Genomic DNA, 21,858 nt, shown 5'->3' with positions numbered 1-21,858 from the left:
TTTGGTGTTTGACCCAGCAGGTGGCACCAGAGGACGAGTCTCATTCTCTTCAATGCTCACAGATTAATAACAAAAGCAAAACTACACAGTAGATTGGAAGTTGATTGTATTAATTTAATGGGGAATGTACTATGCGTCGTCAAATATTTATTTGTTGAGAGTCAGATTCTTACAATGAAGCTGAGCTAAATAAACTAATGTAACTGCAGGTTATGTTGCCTTCAAGACATCGTTTAAACTCGTTATTTATACTTTCGAAAGTTGTGAATAATGCTCACACATTCATATACTTATTAAGCGATTAAAACGTTTGATCATGGCTAAATTCTATTTGAATCAGTGTCCATACTCTGAACTCTAAGCGTTTGAGATTTCAAATGTATAGAAAACCTAAAGAGAAAACTGCCACCCTGCAGGTGTATTACTGTGAAATGTACTATTCTACATAATGAGTACTTTTATTTCTGGTATTTTTATGTTTATGCTAATACTTCATACTAGTACTACATGCAATATGTATGCTAGTAATTTTACTTAAATAACATTTTGAATGCAGGACTTTTTTATTGTAACAGAGCATGTTTACACTGTGACATTTGTACGTTTACTGCAGTAAAGAATTTGAGTACTTCACTTAAATGTAGTAAATAAGAGAATAAGATTCATACATGTAAACTTTCGGACCACAGACACAGTCCTGCAAAGTTTATAAAATTCCGAGCTTTTCGCTGCACCTGAACGTGCCATAATGCATATCCAATGAGACCCCGCCCTGTCCGCCGTGTCCTGGTCGCCACCCTGAGCCGTCCGGGCAGTAACGGTCGCGCCTTCGGGTGTTAGCTTCCATGGCGACCAGCTAGAAACGCCTTTCTCCGGTCGAGCAGCCGGTGAGCTCGTGTGCGAGAGCTACCGGGCGTCTTGTGACATGGGCTGTAACGGAGCAACTCTTTGGACCGACGTCGCCATAGCATGCTAAGCTAAGGAGAAACCAGCCCGGAGAGTGTCGAGCTAACGGCGCAGGCTAGCGGGTCACCTGCTAACCGACCGCCGCCAGCTAACGAGATGGATACCGGGAAGGAAGGCGAGCCTGGGGCGCCTTCAACTTCGTCAGCACCGCAGGGGGCACTTGTCTCTGGCAGCGACAGTAACTCCGGGAAGCCAAGTGGATTACCACCTGGAAAGAGACCCTCCATTGGGGAGGATGAAGGCGGAGGCGCAGAGGCGAAACTCTTCGGGAAGGGACTCGCAGCCACCTCCCTCCTCCAGATCGCGATCCGGAACGGGATCTATCAAAATCAGGTTGCCAACGCTATCGGCGGCGCGGGAAAATCCCTCAATATACCGGCCAGCATGTACAGCCTGAGCTCGGCCAGCAGCAGCACTTCTGTCAACTCTTTGCTGAGCAGGAGGCGGCAGAGGCACCGGAGGAATCTGTCGCTGGGGGCTCCGCCGACCGCGAGCTCGCCCGGGGGGTCCTCCGCGGAGGCGGCATATCCCGCTCCCTGCGCCTCGCCTCTGAGCACCCTCAGCCTGGATAGGAAGACTTTTCTTCGGCAGAAGCAGTCAAAGCAGCTTCAGGCCTCTGATAAGACATGGGTGAGGTCGGACCTCCGGCGAGGCTGCATCCACGTCCACGACTGGCTCACGCCCTCCTACCCGCGGCCGGTGCTGTGCACGGTGGACACCACTGCTAAAGAGGTAGCCAGTAAGTTGGAAGGGAGCAAAGCTGGGGCTGTGCTGAAGATTACCTGCAAAACTACTGCTCCTGCTCACTTCAATGGTAATTGTAAAGATAGTAATGTGCAGGCTGATGAGATAAAAAGTGTGGAAGTCAAAAACCCCAAATCGGAGGACTATGAAGACACCAAGCAGTATTATCCTGATGCTAAACTGTTGTCCAACTTGTTGGATGATAAAACCACGAGTAACTCTTCGTCTGAGGTCTGTCTGAATGACATTGGGGTGGATCTGAGTGTGGCAGACTGTTATGGAGTCTACTCAGGATCAGATATGGAGAGTAGCACCTGTGAGGACTTCAGCCCAAGTGGACCCAGAAGCACAGAGCATGGGGATTCTCTCAGCGATGGCCTGGGCTTGGGCACAGACTCCTCAGTGATGAGTCCTAACTGTGACAGCGCCACTGAGGGACCTGACCCGTTTGAGAGCTCCTCAGACGAAGTAGATCTCACTTCTTCTCCAACACACTCAACTGACACCTCTGCAAGAGACCAGCAAGGAGACCTGCCCACCACCGCAGACCCCTCTGGTGTTTCTAACCAAGGGACAAGGATGCATGATGACATTGACGTTGGGGATGAGAATAACACAGATACCCCCAAATTAATCAGAGCTCCGTCTATATGCTCCAGCAGCTCCCAGACCCGACCCTTGACCAATCAAACACCTGCCGAGCCAGTCCTGGAGATCCCTGGAGGGAGCAGGGGTTGGCCAGAACCCATAAATACTACTCTGACCCCAGCCCTCTTTGTCCAGCTGCATGGCGGAGCCGTGCGGCGACTAGAAGATGATGAGAGGCCTCTGCAGATATTGAATGAGTACCTCATTAATCTGGGCTTTGAAGATGCTTGGAGGGTGCAGGAGGAGGGGATGAATCCAGAAATAGGCTCCCTGATTCGCTTCTACTTTGGTGAGTACTTTGTCTAAGTTGTACAAAAATCCAATTCAGAACATCTTTTATAGGTGACTGATTGTTTAGTGGGATAGGAAGAGATGTGTGTGTGTGTTTGTTGAATGTTTTTATCACAATCTCAATTATTTTTATCACAGTTCTTATTTAAAAAGCTGATGTTAACAGTCAGAGAGCCACCCTGCTGGTCAGAGCTTTAGTTGTGCTTGGCTTGTCTCTGCTCACTCATTGTTCATCTATTCTCGGTGTACTGAGAGTACTGTCATTGTGTTTGGTCAGTCAGACTCTTAAACAATTGTCCTGCTGGGACAAAACCCAGTGTTGTGCCTGTAAACCCTCCCTAACCCCTGTGTGTGCAGGCCTGAAGGGAGACACATCTGGAGCTAACAGGTGTCCTCTCTTGACACGCCACAGATCAAAATGCATGAAACATCATGGACTTTGTTTGTCTTCTGTTATTTTTGTTGTTGTTGTTAATGAACCTGTTTTTGCTGACAAGCTGAATAATAGGATGGAAAAACAGCCATGTTCTCTTGGGGGATTAGCGCAGCTGAATGTTGTTTTTGACCTAATTTTTACACCCAGCAAGGACTACACTATAGCACATATACAAATATACACACAACCTGACCAGAAGATAGACTCATTTAAGGTCGCAACAAATAATTACTTTCATTATTGATGATTGTGTTGAGTATTTTCTCTACTAACTGATTAACAGTTTGGCCTGTAAAAGGTCAGAAAATAGTGAAGAATCATCTGTGCAGTTTCCTGAAGCCCAAGTACCATCTTCAAACATCATAGAAGACTAAAAAGCCCGAACCAGAGAAGTCTATCTTTATCGTACAAATCGACTCAATGTGATTTGATTATCAAAACTGTAGCGAATTAATTTCCTACTGTTCAATTGATTACCTGATGGTTTCTAGTCATTTCTCAAAGACATTATAAAAACAGGCTTTTCTCTACCTTCAAAATGTACTACGAAGAGCTGGGCAAATTCCTCTGCCCTTCCCTACACACCCACCCCCCTCCTGGCCCCCACAGCAACAGGACATAGAAACAAAGCATGACGTAGAGACATGCGGCTGAAAGCAGGGGCCCCTCCAGCTACTGCACACAAACACACAGCCATGAAACAGGCGGCGAGGGCCTGGTATATATGACGGGGAAGTGGAAGTGCTATTTGCGTGACGGAAACAATCACAGTGCAGGCGTGGTGTGGTGTGATGTAAAGTGACAACCATGTTTATGATGTTTCCAGAATTAGTAGTGTCATGGTAAATGTTAATACCATCACATACGCACTTTAAAAACAAAGTCAACTCGCAGTCTCTTTTTGACTTATTCCTGTTCAGGCTGTTATTTTGAAAAAAATTAACATGGCTGACAATGTAACACTGTGTGTGCGTGTGCGCACAGTATGAATTGTTTGTTGATGTTGATGTTCAGAGTGGAGCCAAATGAGATTGAGTCAGCATAATCCCTCTGGCAAAAAGCAAGCTGTCTCCATCTCACACACACATTGATGCGCACGCACACACACACACACACACACACACACACACACACACACACACACACACACACTGTGCTGACAGTGAGAGAAAAATGACCTTAGAGGAACTCAGATTTCACCTCCTCAGTGTTTCAGATCTCTGTGAGACGGTCACAGCAGTGCGCTCCTCTTCATCCTGGAACTGCAGTACCCAGAGGTCACTGCTTCACTTTACAAGGTTAAATACTCAGCCAATACTAGTGACTGATACTTTGTGCCTACTGGCGTTCTGGCGTTCGCATCAAAACAGGGGTTTAGAAGTGAGATGCTGGTTCAGATCTGGTTTAAATCCACAATAAAGCATTGAAAAACTGCTGCTGCTAGTAATAATAATAATAATAATTTATTATGACAACTTCTATTCATTCAGTGTTACTGTATGAGAAGAAGAACAAATAAAAAAAACTATAACAGGAACAACAGCAAACAATATAAGTAAATACAGAATAAGATCTGATTTGAGTGCAGCCCAAAAGCACTTCTGAAAAGTTAAGATTTAGGAGTAATTTGAATGTGCATAGAACATCTGTGCTACAGATGTTTTGTGGGAGGGAATTCCAGAGATGGGGATCAGTGCGGCTAACGGGTGTAGAGCTCATTGTGGTCAAATGGATGGGGAGAGGAGCACGGATGACGAACAGCGACAAGTGCGGGAAGGGCGTGTGCAACTGTACAACCTCTGAGAGGAAAGGTGCAGTGAGGTTGTACAGAGCTTTAAAAGGGAGGAGGGGAATTTTAAAATCAATGTGCTATTGATAGGGAGCCAGTGGAGTTGTACGGAAGAAGGGGTGACATGATGCATGTAGTGAATACGGGTTATGATGCAGGCAGCAGAATTCTGGATTAGTTGAAGTTTATGGAGGAGTTTATGTGGTGGGCCCATTAAAAGTGAATTGCAGCAGCCAATGTGGGAGGTGACCGAATGGGTTGCAGGATAGAGGACAGAGGAGGAGATTAGTGGAAGAAACACAGCCTGGAGCTGCTTTTAATATGGGTCTTAAATCATTCAATGCTGTCAAAAATGACCCCAGAATTTTTAACCTGGACAGACAGAGAAACTGGTGAACCATCAATACCAAGAGAGAAATTGTTACCCTCTCCTTTTACTATGTAATTTGAAAAAAAATGGAAGAAAAGACATTTTTATTTTATTTAAGCAGCTGGTGAGACAGGAGGGTGGAAGAGCAGTGTCAGGGGTTGTGGGCAGACAGAGACAGATGCAACTAATGGTTAATCCATTCAGTTGCTCTGTCGAACAACAGTTAAAAGTCCAGAGATTTTCAGTTTGCTAGGAGAAAAATGTAGAAAAAAAACCCAATAATCCCAATTTCAGGGGAAAAAAAAGATTAAATGATGGATTGATTGCAGATTAATTTTCTGTTGACCAGCCAATCAACTGTTTCAGCTCTAGACAAATGCTTGGTGCATTCAGGGATGTTGGGTGTGTCAAGGACAAGATGCAGCAAAAGTTTTAGTGCAGCATGAACAGGAAATGGCTGTTGGCCATCTGTTGAAAGACAGGATGTCCCCATTCACAGAAGCAGACAGGAGGAAGGGGCATGTATGTGTGTATATGTTAACTCACTAAGTCTCGCCCTGGGAAGGGTGGACTCGCATAGTACGCATTCCTCATTATTTAGTTTAAAATGAGTTGGGTTGACCTGCTCCTTCCAGTTCATTGAGCTGTGTGTGGTAAAAAGAAACCACAGTATATCACCCATCCTTATTTGTATGAAATCAACACATTATACAGACACTAGCTATACTGAAAAAATGTGTTCTCTGTTATTTCATCGTATCATTTAGTTTCAGTGTCTGTCTGTCAGGGCTCCCAGTTCCTGTCTTCACTGAGGTTTGGACACATATCAAGAAGTAGCTTTCATGTGGGTGGACCCTTCGTTTTGGAATAAACTGTTAAAAGCTCTGAAATTATGGTGCTGGTGAAACCTAAGTGACGTTGTGTTGAAGTTACTGGAGAAGGCAGCAGAGAGGATCAAGGTGCTGGTGCTAGAACATTACATAACAAGCTAATCTGATTTCAGGCCTCTCATTTGTTCAGACTCTGCATGTCTCCCCTTTCTCTTGTTGTCTGGAAGAGACAGTTTTATCAGAGGATATACAGTGTCAGTCTGTTTATAGTAGTAATGCAGAGGAGCAGAGCAGGAGACTGGAGGGGCAATGAGCACCAAACCAGACTCAGTGTTTCTGTCCTGTCCACTGTCCTCGGTGTCTGTAACTGAACTGTGGCTGCTTTGTGTGCCAGCGAAGGGTTAATGTAACAATCACGCCTGAGTGAGCGCTTACCCTCTCAGGCCTCAGGGTATTACCTAGAGTTCACTTACATAACCCCACAGCTTGCTGTCACTCTCACTTTCTGAAAGAGACAGTGAGAGATCCTATTCACAAAATCCCACTGAGTTAAAAATAAAACTCTAGCTTTTATAAAAAGTCTGGGTATAACAACCTCATTGTTCTTTGACAGGTGATTTCTCTTCCTGTCTGCAGGTAAGCCTCGCTGTGTGGGCGGCTCAGAGCGTGTGCAGCTTTCTGGGGTGTACAATGTTCGGAAAGGGAAGCTGGCGCTGCCGGTGAACCGCTGGTCGAAGCGTCAGGTCACACTGAGTGGAACCTGCCTCATTGTCTCCTCTGTGAAACACGCTCACACTGGCAAGATGCACATACTCCCTCTCATCGGAGGAAAGGTACTTTTTAAAATGTTTCTGTCCCTCTAACATGCAGTCCTAAAGGGACAGGATTCCTGCCTGTGGTTTGTACCAGTAGTTTAAAACATGTTGGACTCAGAGGCCATTCATCTCTCCTGCAGCTGTGTGGTCCTTTTGGGTCCTCCTGTGTTCTCTTTCCTGCAGCCGTATAATTTCACAGACAATACTGGCCCTCACTGAGATGTCGGCTGAGCAGGAACTTTCTACTGTTGTTACACAGTATAGAGGCAGTATTTCTAAAATTCTAAGGGCTCATGTCTGTATGTTGAATATGAACCTACACAAGAGTTGGTTAACATAGCATAGCATGAAAAGAAGAAACAGGAGGCAGCTAGTCTGGTTCTGTTCTAAGTAAAAAAAAAAAAAAGTTAAATGTTAATTAGTGAAGCTCACTAATTAACATTTAACTCATTTGTCTAAAAATACTGAAGTGTAAAATCCACATATGGTTCATGTCAGTTGTGTCATCATCATATCTTGGCTGTTGGCAGTGACTTTCGGGGCTATCATCTCCATATTGGTATTGATCTTAACTGTCTCCCAGCATGAAGGCAAACAGACTGTTTCTTTAAAAAAAAAAAAAAAAGTATTTTGTACTGTTAAAACAATGATCCTGATCCATCCTGATGTTTGTTTGAGGTGAGATGTACAACATGTTTTCATTTTAGACCAAGTTGTATTAGAGCTGACACTTCTCTGCGCTTTGTGTGAATTCTCAAAGTTAGATGTGGAATTTTGTATTTACCCAGATGCAATAGATGGTTTCATGTTTTTATGAGCAATTTTAGATAAACATCAGGAACAGCTCAAATGTCAGATGATGAAGATGCTATCTTTTAAACCCTCACTCAAGTACTGCAGGCTAGATAAAGCGAGTATTTGGGTAAAGAAAAGGAGTTAAATGCGGTTCTTGCTGCAGGTGGAGGAAGTGAGGAGACACAGCCACTGTCTGGCTCTCAGCTCAGCTGGTCCTCAGAGTCAGACCTACTACATCAGCTACAACTCCTACACAGAGCACCTCCGCTGGCACAGGACGGCCTCAAAGGTACTGAAGGTTAACTGCCATAGCTTCAGTTTTACATTTTTATTGACACATAAATTCAACGCCATGATGATGGCAATATTTTACATAACTGTCTCTTGTCATTGTCAGAAGTTGTTCATTGTTTTGTCATGTCCACCCTTCACTGTGTTAGATTGCATCCCAGAGGGTGAACTCTGTCGACATGTCGTGCTGCAGCCTGGAGGAGCTGCCGGCTCAGCTGTTTTACAGCCAGGATCTCACCCACCTCAATCTGAAAAACAACTTCATGTCCCCACACAAAGGAATTCCAGCACTCACCAGGTGAGCTTCTGTCATCAGCAGTCATCACCACCACCTTGTGTCTTTAGAAAGGCGGCGGCAGGAGTGGTCGAGGGAAAGGCACTGTTTTCCTCTTTGTTTCTTTCCTTTTGGATGTGGCCTGTCCTTCCTTGGGTTTCACTGTCTTGGGGAGCTACCATATGGTCTAAAGAGGAAGCAGCTTAGATCAAATTACAGATGACGTGTGTTTGGGTGACTGTGGTTTGGATGATTAAACGAGAGGTGCAGTGCTGAAGAAAGACTTGACATCAACCACCTGACCTCTGGGGTACAGGGCTTTTCTTTGTTTTCCAGGTCAGATTGGTCTGTGATGTAAAGGGCTTATGTGGTGAAGTCATTTTCCCTTGTAAGACTGTGTCAACACAAAGGCAGCTAAAAACTGAAAATTGAAGTCTTTTTCTGTCTCTAGTTTTTGGCTTTCTGTCTACCATAAACTTCTATTCTTCCAGCCAAAAACAACCAAAACAGTCTCTAGAGTGGACTAATTTAGAAAAACTGGCCACACGTTTTTAGTGTTGATACTGAAAATGAATCAATCATTAGTCTACAGTTGATAATTTGTTAAAACACAACTTTGCAGTTATAGAAAAGTGGATTTGTGTGTCTCTGCAGCAGCTCAATAACTGGATTGTGTCAGTCCCACTTCTGACCAGATGTTGGCTGTGATGCACAGTCATGTTTGCTGACAGAGGAATGGCTGTTTCCCTATGCTAGTGCAGGATCACAAGTACATGCAGGACAGTTAAACTATTCATGAAGGAAGCTTTTATTGCAGGAGCATTTTATTAGGCTGCATTAGTTTTAGTTAGGTGTAACTACTAAACTGCTAATTTAGTATATTTGTATAGTATTCTTTAGAATCACACCTTCAAAATGCACCTTTGGAGCAAAGAACAAATTAAATAAAAACTAAAGAAACAAAAACTGTGAAAATAATAAGAGAGCTTGGCCATAATATGCTTGAGCTTTCTGTATTTAGGACAGAAAAAAATAAAATAGGCCCCAAGCTGGAATGTCATACTTAATTTTAGACAGGGAAGAGACATAGTTATCAATAGAGACAGAAGATCGCCTTTTCAGGCCCCATTTTAATGCTGTTCAGAAAATCTCAACACAGTTTTGAGTCTGTTTATTGATATGCCATAATGAGTTTTATCAAACACTGCACTTTAAATTGCATTCAAGAGCAAATCCTTTATTACCATTGCAAGCAGTGTCTCAGGGCTCACAGTTTTTGGCATCTTTGCAGATACTGTATGTCAAGAGAACTTACTTTTGATGTAGCATATAATGTATATATACTACCATTGCTCCTACATAAACATACAGAGGGCATGTGTCTTTGCTGACTTTCCTTCCGAAGAACATGGGTCCAGTTTAGCAAGACAAGGCAAATTTATTTGTATAGCACCATTCATACACTACACAATTCAAAGTGCTTTACAAGGCATGTAATTACATTAAAAGCATGGAAAAGAGCATCTAAAAACAAAGACATTTAACATAAAATAAATTTAAATCAAATAAAGTCAATTAAAATAAGATGTAAAAGCACATTAAGAAAACAAGGCTGAACAATTATTTGAAGGCAGCAGTAAACAACAGTGTTTTCAGTCCTGATTTGAATGAGCTGACAGTTTGAGCCTCTCGTCCCGGCCTCTCTCTGAAATGGATTAGATTAGGCCAGGGAACACACATGAACCACATGCTGCATTGTTAGGGTGAGAATTTGTAGTCTATAAACATTTGGCTTTAAATAGTTTGTGTCCTGTCAGTGTCATGCTGCTGTATCCTTGAGAATCCCTCTCTGGTAATTTTCCTTGTTGATGAGACAGGTGTTATGTCGACACCAAATACTTTTTCACAATGTTTTTTTTATCTTAGTGTCTCAATTCCAAAGAAAACAGATGACTGGTTATTATATTTTATATTTTCTCTTTCTTCCTCTCTCTGTCAATGTCTCTATTGTAACTCTCTCTAGGTTTTGTAAACTGAGAAGCCTCAGCCTGTCAAATAATGCTCTGACTGAGTTTCCTCTGGCCTTGTGTGACATCAGCTCTCTTACGGAGCTAAATTTGTCTGGAAATCGTCTCTCGTCTCTACCTGCAGAAGCAGGAACCATGCACAAGTAAGTGGGCTGGAAAAAAGTGACGATCTTAACGCTGTTAATGATGATGATAATTTGCAGCAGTTGCCTGAGAGCAGAATGTGTCCTCGGTGACATGTACTTTGCTGACAGAGGCATTAGACAGGAGTTATTGTTGTGGTGCAGATTAATCCCTGCCTGTATGAAATGAACAGGCGGCTGAGCAGCCAGACTTCTGTCCTGACACTGCACAGGTTTTATCCAGGTGATTAGAGTGTAGAGTGATGTTGATGCTGTCCCTATATGACATGGGCGTTTGGGGTTGATTGCTCATGTATAGTTCCTGTATTTACCCGGAGACTGTGTATGTCACATGCATGTTCTACATGTGCAAGTATGTGATGACAGCATCCTGCTGTGCCAGCTCAACATGCATGTGATTGCAGGGGTCAGGAAAAACTGACCTATAGCAGGCAAAGTGTAGCATGTTCCCTTGGAAAATATTCACTTGCACTCATTCTGTGATTATAAGTTCTGTTTTAACTCTATGTTCTCTAAGATAAAGTCTGTTTTTAATTTATAGGTTAACTCCCACACTACGTTTAAAATAAACCACATTATGGTGCTGTTTCTAGGATATGTAAACTAATGATTTCATTTCTTCTCTGAGTACATAGATTAGACACTTGGAGAGGTATATAGATAGATAGATACTTTATTCATTCTCCATGGGGGAAATTCAGTATATAAGCATGTAGACACATTTGTCATCATATCTGAATATGATGGAGTTGGAATTAGACTTGTATTTTTTTTAGATGTTGTTTTGGATTTTGAATCTTTATCTCTGGTTGTGTCCAGCCTGCAAACTCTCCTCCTGGACGGTAACTCCCTGAGTTCTCTGCCTGTGGAGCTGGGCTCTCTGGAGGGCCTGACCTACCTCGGCTTATCCTTCAACAGTTTCAATTGCGTCCCCCCTGTCGTGGAGAAGCTCAAAGGCATGGAGAGACTCTGTCTGGCAGGGAACCAGCTGTCTGTCCTGGATATGGCAGGACTGCAGTGGCTGCCTTCTCGCCACATAGATCTCAGGTAAGATTATCCACGCCGACGCTGACATTTTTGGAAGTAACACTGGAACAAAGCTTGTCTGAAATCTAAGACTTGGCAACAGACTGTGGAAAAAAACATGCTCTGTATTTTTACTACAATTGCTGGTTTTGTTGTTTTTGTCATGTCCAGTAGGAAATCTGAACATCAAATAATGAAAGTTCAGCTTGGCCTTTTTTGTTTTTGCAACCTGAACAGTGAAATAATGGAATAACCATCACCAGTCCTCAGCAGTTTTACCCTCTGTTTTTGTCTTCATGCTCTTTCTTGAACAGGCTGAACCAACTTCTAACAGTGACTGTGGGAGACTCAGAGCACCTGACCCACATAGTCCAGCTGGACCTGAGGGATACTGGTCTGCAGGAGCTGGATGTCAGGGCTCTGTGTAGGCTGGAGCAGCTCCGCTGTGATAGAAACACTCTACTGGTCCTCAGAGTCAGTGGCCACAGCCTCAAGAGCCTGCATGCTGCACATAACGGTACTAACACTTTTGTGAGGTTTAGATGTTCAACAGATAATGTTTGACATCATATCAGCGTTCCCACTCAGACTATAAAGAGTTCTGCATGTTATGTTTGTGTTTATAGAGCTGAAGCAGCTGGAGGTGCAGCCTGTGCCAGAAAACCTGACCGTTCTGGATTTGTCCTGGTATGAAAACTTACTATGAACTCTTCACTGTCCTATTTGCAGTCTGGACAATAAGGCTGTGTACTTGTTCTAAGCTGGGTGCTGACTCTGTTTGTTTTCTTAAAGGAACAAGCTCAAATTTGTCCCAGACTGGGTGTGTGAGAGCAGCAGACTGGAGGTGTTGGACATCAGTCACAATTCTGTTACCGAGCTGCCCATATGGTGAGCATCACACAAACACAGAAACAAGTTTGAGAAACAAACGGTGAAGGTCACAAAATACCAAACAGTGTTCATACAGTTAAATTTTTCGGTTCTTTCTTTCTTTTTCCACCTTAAAGGTCGTCAGCATTAATAAAACTGAACGGTTTAGAAAGAGGTTAATAAAATGCCAAAACTGTTTCACAAGGTTAAGAGTCTGCAGCCAAACGGCAGAGCTTTACTTCTTGGAAATGTTTACACTGTTCATCATCATAATTTTGTATTAGCCAACATTTTCAAATTAGCACTAAACACAAGGTACAGAGACTGTGAGGTCATCAGTTTTGCAGGTTTTTGGACCTAAACCAAAGATTTGGATGAAACATGATGATGGTGTTTGATGGGGGAAAACGGTAATGTAGGAAGCTTTTAATCGTTCATGTAATTAAGACGAACTAACACCAGCAAGTGTTTAATGCCATGCTAGTTGCATTAAACCTGAAGCTGACAGTCCAACATCTGCATCCAGCAGGGGGCTTAGGATACCTTCTACCCAGGTGTATTTTAAATTGGAGTGTCGTGTGTAGATTTTTTATTTTTTTCTTAACCTGTTTTCAAACACCGACTCATTTATTTCAAGCAGACCTTCGTGTTGGCACTGTTTGAGATGAGTGGGTTACTCAGTGGGTGCCCAGTTCAGTGACTCCAGTAAAAACAAAAGAACAAACAGAGCTTTGTCCTGGGGGAAAAAGTTGAATCTGCCTCATTGTTTGTAGCAGTGTCATCTGACACTACAGAGTACTACGTCGACTAACCAAAAATGTGCATTTCAACTAGAAAACCCTGCCCAATGAATGTTTATGTTCAGGATAAGAGGATGATTCTCATAAGTTCCTAGTTATAAACACCCAGCTTTTTTGTGCAGTGTTTTAATGTCTGGTTAGTGTTTGAGCTCAAACATATATTTTTCCAACTGAACTTGGATTGTTTTCCATCTTCTCCTCGGTACCTGTAGCAACACACCCACACCAGTGCAGTGCTATTTTCAGTCTGTATCCATGTTGCCTTCACTGTCAGTTTGATCATAGTCTTCCTGGGGACAGACATGTATGATGATAGTTACTGTGTCCATCTACAGTCTGTGTGACACACAAGTGTAATTCCACTTCAAGGTCCAGCACTTTTAGTCCTCTCCCTCTCAGCAGTTCACGATTCAGGAGTTAATTCAAAATAGGTTATTGAGCCTCAGTGGAAGGTCCCTAAAGAAAAGGGTGTTTGTGTACTATTCATGGTAAAGCGGTTCCCGCTGACAGATTTACGGCACACACTCAGTCTGAGCTGGCTCTGTTGTTTGTATTGAAGGCTGCTGTCCAGTGGGAGCCTGAGAAAGCTGCTGGCAGGCTGGAATGAAGTGTGTCGGCTGGCTGAGAGGTTGGAGAGATCACAGCTAGAGGTCCTGGACCTCCAGCACAACTATCTGACAGAGCTCCCACACAACCTGTTCATCAAAGCACAGAGGTACAGTTTCTTCTCCTTCCCTCTTTGTTCTTTTTTGTGTATCTGATCTTCATCTTTTCACATCTTTCTTTCAACTACTTTTCTATATAAAATTTTCTCTTCGGTTTTTTTTTTTTTTTTTTTTGCAATTTCTTCACAGCCTGCGGTACCTGAATGTGTCGGCCAATAAGCTGGAGAACCTACCTGCAGCCAGCCTATCAGAGGACAGCTCCAGTAGCCTGGAGGAGCTCTACGTGACCAATAACAGCTTGTCAGACAAGTGTGTCCCTCTTCTGACGGGACACGGACAACTCAGGGTGCTTCACCTCGCCTACAACCAGCTGCAAATCTTCCCTGCAAGGTAAAATACTGTACCGTATATGAACTGTCTCTGTTGCTCCTTGGCCTTGAAATTGGTGTAAATATTTACTTTCTTATTTAAAGGTTGACCCTGAAGGTTTTAATGAAGGATAAATTTAAAATAAGAAGAAAAAAATCTTGTTCTGGAGGTTTGGTTTTTAAAGCTGCTGCACATCTGACCATGTTAGGCTTCAGAACGTCACCCAACTTTGAGCACTTTATTGCTGGTTTGTTTCACTCCCCGACTCTCCCACATTAATCATTCCTTTTACAAGTTTTACAAGTTGTTCTAACCCCCAAAACATGGTGCCCATTACTTCATCATCCAGCCTTCTTTAGAATCGGGTTCAGGCCAAAAAAGAGATGAGGGTCATCAATGAGGTTCCAAAAAATAATAATTTAACTGTACCTGCACCTCCTACAGTAAACTGGCACGACTGGAGCAGCTGGAGGAGCTGGACCTGAGCGGCAACAGGCTGAGGGCTGTGCCCACCACCATCCTCAACTGTCAGCGCATGCACACACTCTCCGCCCACTCCAACTGTATCAACACGTTCCCAGAGGTCCTCCAGCTGCCCGAGATCAAGGTTAGTCGGATACAGAGAAAGTAATTTATATTTGTTCCACTGTGGTGGGTCCGTTCGAGCATGAAACAAAGCAGCACACAAATATTTGTCTTGCCTCACTGCACAGTTTTTGTCAACACATACATCCACCCAAAACATCTCAACATGAAACACCTGCTTCCCCAAGTTAGGTGCCTTGTGGAACTAGTTCAGGAAATTAGGGATAAAAATCAGTGTCAGTCTTCTATGATCACTAAAATAGAGCTCCCTCGTGGCTCTACCTCTGTGTTCAACTCTACTGGGATGGACCAAATCAGGAAATCCTTTGTAAAGTCCTTTCTTGGAACCAAAAAGATGGTTTCATACACGTCTCTGCGCGTGTGTGAATTTTCTGTGATTCAGCATTAATGCACAAACCTTTAGATTAGAACATGTAACACATATCAGAAAATGTGACGTGTGTTTCATAGTGCAGTTCAATTTAATCCAAATGAATCATGAGGTCTGTGGATTCTCAGCTCTGCTCTGTCTTTTCTTCCTCAGTGTGTGGACTTGAGCTGCAATGAGCTGGCGGAGGTCACTCTGCCAGAGACGCTTCCTCCAAAGCTTCAGGAGCTGGACCTGACAGGAAACCCCCGCCTCACCCTGAACCACAAGAGCCTGGAACTGCTCAAGTATGAACCTTAAACATAAACACAAGGCAGTTACAACAGCCTTTAAACCAACAAGCTAATCGCCTTCATTCTCTTCTTCTCTGCAGTAATATCCGATGTTTCAGAGTTGACCCATCACCTTCTGCTCCGTGTGTGAGTGAGAGCCACGGGGCCCCTGCAGTCTGGAGCCACGGATACACTGAGGCCTCTGGAGTCAAAAACAAGTCAGTCCTCTTCCCGTCTCTTTATGTTTCTGTCCATCTGCTCACTGGCATTTTTCTTTATTGATCTCTGCAGTCTGAAAGAACACAAAGTGCTTCCAAAGATACACAAAAATAAAAAACGTCCAGTGAAAACAGCTAAAGTAAAGGTATAAGGAAGCCAGCTGATAGAGCTAAACGGTAAAAGGATGATAGTTGTGTTTGGATAGTAACAACCTTTGGTCAGCTGATCTGAGAAGTGATGGTACAGATCTGACAGATGTTATTTCTAGTCGCCAGCCTTTGTGTATTATTATGCAGGATTTTTTTTATCCTCAGAGAATATTGAGTTAATAAAAAGAGAAATACACACAGGAAGTGGTTCTAGGAGGATTTAATCTTAGTTTTTAAAAGGCACATGAAGCTGCTACACTGCAACCAGGACAGGGATGCAGATCATTTAGCTTTATCTTGTCGGTTGTAGGTTCATTTTATTTATTTATTTTTGACTTGACTTACTGTTTTCCACTGTGTTTTGTTGTCAGGCTGTGTGTGGCTGCTCTGGCCCTCGACAGCTTCTGTGGGATTCGGGAAGCTTTGTACGGCGTTTTTGATGGAGACAAGAATGTCGAGGTGCCTTACCTGCTGCAGTGCACTATGGGAGATGTGCTGGCAGAGGAGCTTCACAGGGGCCAGAAGCAAGAGGACTACATGACTAATACTTTCCTCACCATGCAAAGGTAAACAGAACAGTGGTAAAAAATGACCCATACACGCAGCACAATGTCAGTCAGCCCTGAATATTTCCACTGCTCCTCTCTGAATGTTTCTGTGTGGTTTCCTGCAGGAAGCTGGGCACAGCAGGCCAGAGGATGGGCGGCTCAGCAGCTTTGTGTCACATCCGACACGACCCGGTGGCTCCTGGTGAACACGGCGGCTGCTTCACTCTGAAGGCTGCTAACGTGGGCAGGTGCCGGGCTGTTTTGTGCCGAGATGGCAAAGCTATGCAACTCTCCACCGTCCACACTGTCAAAGAGCAGGCGGAGTACCAGAGGGTCCGACAGCATAACGCCATCATCACAGAGGTAAAGAGTGCGTGCACACTCATGCTTCATTTGTTGGTTTTGGAGGTTTGTGTGCACTAGCACTGAAACGATGAGCTGATTAATAGATTTGCTGATTGAGCAAATAAAAAAGATATTTATTAGCTAAAACGACCAAATGTTCAGATTCTGTCTTTCAGATATGAAGATTTGTGACTCTACTAGTTTTTTCTTTCCTAATTGGTTAAAAGTAAATTTTATCAACAGATTAAGGCCGTTACTAACAGTTATTTTCACCATTTCTGGAGATTTTATAGTCTAAAAAAATCAAACAAATCATCTGCAGACTATTTAAATAATCCTTTAGTTTATAAAAATAACTTTTACCATTGGTACATTTTTTTTTGTTTGGTTTTTTTTTTTTTTTTTTTTTTTTTTGCACTAAAAACTCAAAAATACACAATTCAAAACAGTAAAGCAAAATTACATTAATAAAAAATGACGTAACTGCCCTTTTACTCTTCTCAGGATAACAAAGTCAGTGGTGTAACCGACTCTACCAGAATTATGGGTTACTCCTTCCTCTGCCCGTCTGTGACTCCCCGACCTGACGTCTCTACGGTGACGCTCACCCCTCAGGATGAGTTCTTTCTCCTGGGCAGCCGGGGATTGTGGGACATGTTGTCTCCCAGTGAAGCGGTGGAGGCCGTCAGGAATGTACCAGACGCTCTTGCTGCTGCTAAGAAGCTGGTGACTCTGGCTCAGAGCTACGGCTGCTCCGACAGCCTCAGCGCCGTCGTCGTCCAGCTAAACATCACCGAAGACTGCTGCTGTTTCTGTGAGCCGCCGCCGCCGCCACCCAGCCCTGGCCTGGGTGCACACACAAGCACCCACTCCTACTCAGCAGGCGTGGATGGTGGTATACCGCTGCCTCCTGCCTCCTCAGGAAATGTCAGCGAGCTGAGCAGTGAATTCAGCACATCTGAGATGAGCAGCGAGGTGGGATCCACGGCCTCCTCAGAGGAGCCGCCGCCACAGGCTGAGCCTCTGACGTCCCACCTGAACCTGTCCGGACGAGCCAGCGTGCGTAGACCGGCCTGTGGAGGCGGGAGCTTCCAGAGGCAGTTCTCTGGAGCCCTGTCTGACAATGGGCTGGACAGTGAGGACGAGGAGCCCATCGCTGGCGTCTTCTCTAACGGCAGCCGTGTGGAGGTGGAAGCTGACATCCACTGCTTGCAACGCCATGACTGCCCTGCAGCCCAAACGCACTCTCAACCAAGCACAAAGACCCCTCCCGCTGTTGCCTTGCAGCATGAGCCTTCACCTCCACCCTCTTCCTCCCTGTCTCCTACCCCTGTCCCTCCGGCCTCACCCTGCCTCAGCGGGGAGGCTCGGTCAGGCACTCTGGGCCGCAGGGCTCGGGCTAATGGCTCCGTGGCGTGCCAAGGGAGGAATCAGGACTTAATAGAGGAGGCGGCTGACGCCCCGGTCAGGAGGCAAGGAGGCTACTTCAATGCTCCCGCCCAGCCGGACCCCGACGACCAGCTCATCATCCCACCGGAGCTAGAGGAAGAAGTCCGGCAGATCATCCAGCAGCAGCAGGAACAGATGCAGACACACACCCAGCAAGCACACAGCTACCAGAAACCTGCAGACTACATCATCACACCCCTCTAACTCCTGCCACGCCCCACATCAGTTCCTCACCCGGGCTGTCACACGTCAAGTTTCAGGGATGGAGAACTGTGGAATTAGGACTGTCAGACCGGATGCTCAGCATTGGGTTAATCTGTACTGGTCCCTTGAAAAACCTCAGAGTATTCTGAACATGCTTATGCACCTGAGACTGTTTTTGTTATTGACTTTATTTTCTACTCTTCATTTTGTGCCCTTTAAAACTCATTGCAGTTTTTATAACACAATTTAAATAACTCTCCACCTGGAATTGATGTTTTCTGTATCTATAATTTGAAGAAGCACTTTGAAGCTTTTTATTAGGAATTTGAGGTTACTTATGTTTAAAGGTACTTTTGGATCATGTGGAGATTTGGACCAGCATGTTTTTGTGTTGTGGCAGATGTTTCCCTCGTTTGTCGGCAGATGGCCTTACAGTTGTTGGAGTTAGTGAAGGTGTAACTAACTCCAAGGAGTTTAATACTTTAAAGTGACCTAGTCACTGAAACGTACTAATATTCTCTGAGAGAAAAGATGATTATTTCAAACGGCTGATGTTCCACATGTTTGTTCTCGTGGGTGTGTGGAGTTCGGAGTGGTGCTGCAGTGGTGAGTAAATGCTGATCAGGACGGATCCTACAGTCATTACCAGCTCAGTGAATGTTCTCAGAACAGTGTTAGACTACTTTTGCTATAAAATAAATCAGTTTTCAAATAACACACGTTGACTGATTTCTTGAGGAGTGGACCTTTAGTTGCATTCTTAAACTTTTATTTTCTGTTTTTCTGAACTCTGGTTTTGTTTGAATTTTTTTTTTTTTATTTAACCTTGTAGGTAGTTGTGGCAGTAGTGATCTGACAGGAGTTTGAGATGCTTCTGAAACATCTGCCAGCACAGTGAAGGTAAAGATTTCCTTATGGTGCTACAGACATGACATAGAAGAACTGAGCAAACACAAGTTGCTATTGATTTCTTGAATTTACTGCATTTAATACAAGAATCTACAGTGGGTACGGAAAGTATTCAGACCCCTTTAAATTTTTCACTCTTTGTGTCATTGCAGCCATTTGCCAAAATCAAAAAAGTTCATTTTATTTCTCATTAATGTACACTCAGCACCCCATCTTGACAGAAAAAAACAGAAATGTAGAAATTTTTGCAAATTTATTAAAAAAGAAAAACTGAAATATCACATGGTCATAAGTATTCAGACCCTGTGCTCAGTATTGAGTAGAAGCACCCTTTTGAGCTAGTACAGCCATGAGTCTTCTTGGGAATGATGCAACAAGTTTTTCACACCTGGATTTGGGGATCCTCTGCCATTCTTCCTTGCAGATCCTCTCCAGTTCTGTCAGGTTGGATGGTGAACATTGGTGGACAGCCATTTTCAGGTCTCTCCAGAGATGCTCAATTGGGTTTAGGTCAGGGCTCTGACTGGGCCAGTCAAGAACGGTCACAGAGTTGTTCCGAAGCCACTCCTTTGTTATTTTAGCTGTGTGCTTAGGATCATTGTCCTGTTGAAAGGTGAACCTTCGGCCCAGTCTGAGGTCCTGAGCACTCTGGAAGAGGTTTTCTTCCAGGATATCTCTGTACTTGGCCGCATTCATCTTTCCTTCAATTGCAACCAGTCGTCCTGTCCCTGCAGCTGAAAAACACCCCCACAACATGATGCTCCCACCACCATGTTTCACTGTAGGGATTGTATTGGGCAGGTGATGAGCAGTGCCTGGTTTTCTCCACACATACCGCTTAGAATTAACGCCAAAAAGTTCAATCTTGGTCTCATCAGACCAGAGAATCTTATTTCTCATAGTCTGGGAGTCCTTCATGTGTTTTTTGGCAAACTCTATGTGGGCTTTCATGTGTCTTGCACTGAGGAGAGGCTTCTGTCGGGCCCCTCTGCCATAAAGCCCCGACTGGTGGAGGGCTGCAGTGATAGTTGACTTTGTGGAACTTTCTCCCATCTCCCTACTGCATCTCTGGAGCTCAGCCACAGTGATCTTTGGGTTCTTCTTCACCTCTCTCACCGAGGCTCTTCTCCCACGATTGCTCAGTTTGGCTGGACGGCCAGGTCTAGGAAGAGTTCTGGTCGTCCCAAACTTTTTCCATTTGAGGATTATGGAGGCCACTGTGCTCTTAGGAACCTTGAGTGCTGCAGAAATTCTTTTGTAACCTTGGCCAGATCTGTGCCTTGCCACAATTCTGTCTCTGAGCTCCTTGGGCAGTTCCTTCGACCTCATGATTCTCATTTGCTCTGACATGCACTGTGAGCTGTGAGGTCTTATATAGACAGGTGTGTGCCTTTCCTAATCAAGTCCAATCAGTTTAATTAAACACAGCTGGACTCCAATGAAGGAGCAGAACCATCTCAAGGAGGATCAGAAGAAATGGACAGCATGTGAGTTAAATATGAGTGTCACTGCAAAGGGTCTGAATACTTATGACCATGTGATATTTCAGTTTTTCTTTTTTAATAAATTTGCAAAAATTTCTACATTTCTGTTTTTTTCTGTCAAGATGGGGTGCTGAGTGTACATTAATGAGAAATAAAATGAACTTTTTTGATTTTGGCAAATGGCTGCAATGACACAAAGAGTGAAAAATTTAAAGGGGTCTGAATACTTTCCGTACCCACTGTAAATCATTAGTCGATAAGAGCTTGTTTCCTGTAGCTTCTCAAATGGGAGCATGTGCTGCTTTTCTATACTTTAGGTTGTTGTTGCTCAGACCAAACAGGTCATTTGAAGATATCACCTCTATTTTTAAGACATTGTGATGTTCAATACATTAGCTTTTCTATACTAAATGATTTGTTGAGATTAATCTGAAAGATTCCTTTGATTATTGATTTCTGTCCCAGCAATTTGCACATTTCACCGGCTGCTGAACAAAATGTCCACAGTTTTATGCCTTTGAATAGCTTTTTGTGTCTGATCAACCGTCCATCACCCCCAAACTGTTGGTTTACTGAACCATTGGAGCTGAGAAGCTACAACAATGTGTGCTTGTTCATTTTTGGTCTTATGGACAAATCATTTCAGCTCCAGGCTAACTGACTGATTCATTTTAGTTGGCAGGGGAAATCCTGGACATGAATGTCAAACTGAAAATGCATCAGTACAGGCCACTAAAATGTTTCAACCCGTTTGTGTTTTCATGATGCCAAAGAACAAAGTGTTCACAGTTACAAGCTGCAGAGCAACAAGCACCAAACTTCTCTCGGCTGAAGTCACTTTGTCTTTGTTCTGTTGTGATACAATCTCTCTACTGTGTTTTCTGAAATGATAAATTTAGAACTTGGACAGTTACTTCACCCTGGAGAATTGCTTTTGTTAATAATTAAGTTTTGAGTGAACAGTCCAACTGTTACGTCACTGTTGTGTCCTTTGTGTAAGTGTGGTCCATTGTGTACCAGCAGGGAGGGGACATACAGCAGCGATGTCATGGCTGGCAGGAAGGAGAAGCTGGAGGGGACAGTGACCAAACAGCAGCACAGGAGCTATACAGGGTCCTCCTGGTGCCCCCTGCAGGCTGGTTCTTCACACTTGTAAT

General features: G+C 43.9%; 1 protein-coding gene across 3 annotated transcripts; it reads left to right on the top strand.

The window, feature by feature from the left end:
- Window positions 1-749: 749 nt before the first annotated feature.
- Window positions 750-21,848, top strand: LOC113139655 (PH domain leucine-rich repeat protein phosphatase 1-like). 3 transcript variants are annotated; one of them, XR_003296564.2, is made up of 19 exons: window positions 750-2,647; window positions 6,711-6,907; window positions 7,848-7,973; window positions 8,125-8,273; window positions 10,273-10,419; window positions 11,239-11,466; window positions 11,760-11,962; window positions 12,072-12,132; window positions 12,238-12,333; window positions 13,675-13,830; window positions 13,970-14,170; window positions 14,594-14,756; window positions 15,279-15,409; window positions 15,496-15,612; window positions 16,134-16,328; window positions 16,436-16,673; window positions 17,160-18,914; window positions 19,141-19,208; window positions 21,725-21,848. XR_003296564.2 is itself a non-coding variant. In XM_026322993.2 (17 exons), the coding sequence occupies exons 1-17, from the start codon at window positions 1,063-1,065 to the stop codon at window positions 18,306-18,308; spliced, it is 5,142 nt and encodes a 1,713-aa protein (XP_026178778.1). In that variant the 5' UTR covers window positions 750-1,062; the 3' UTR covers window positions 18,309-19,025. The 3 variants fall into 3 exon arrangements, 1 of the variants encoding a protein (XP_026178778.1); XR_003296565.2 differs by having other exon boundaries at window positions 21,722-21,844; XM_026322993.2 differs by lacking the exons at window positions 19,141-19,208; window positions 21,725-21,848 and having other exon boundaries at window positions 17,160-19,025.
- The last annotated feature ends 10 nt before the right edge of the window (window positions 21,849-21,858 follow it).

The sequence above is a fragment of the Mastacembelus armatus genome, chromosome 4 (genome assembly GCF_900324485.2).
Source record: "Mastacembelus armatus chromosome 4, fMasArm1.2, whole genome shotgun sequence".
In the NCBI taxonomy this organism is placed as follows: domain Eukaryota; kingdom Metazoa; phylum Chordata; class Actinopteri; order Synbranchiformes; family Mastacembelidae; genus Mastacembelus; species Mastacembelus armatus.
Note: the sequence above shows the minus strand (reverse complement) of the source record. Positions and strands in the feature narration are given on the sequence as shown.

Bases quoted from the DNA above. Each gene is read 5' to 3' on its own strand.
- LOC113139655 (XM_026322993.2), top strand. From the start codon at position 1,063: ATGGATACCGGGAAGGAAGGCGAGCCTGGGGCGCCTTCAACTTCGTCA. The intron at 7,974-8,124 runs GTACTGAAGGTT...TCACTGTGTTAG, and splicing joins GGCACAGGACGGCCTCAAAG to ATTGCATCCCAGAGGGTGAA. The intron at 16,329-16,435 runs GTAAACAGAACA...GGTTTCCTGCAG, and splicing joins ACTTTCCTCACCATGCAAAG to GAAGCTGGGCACAGCAGGCC.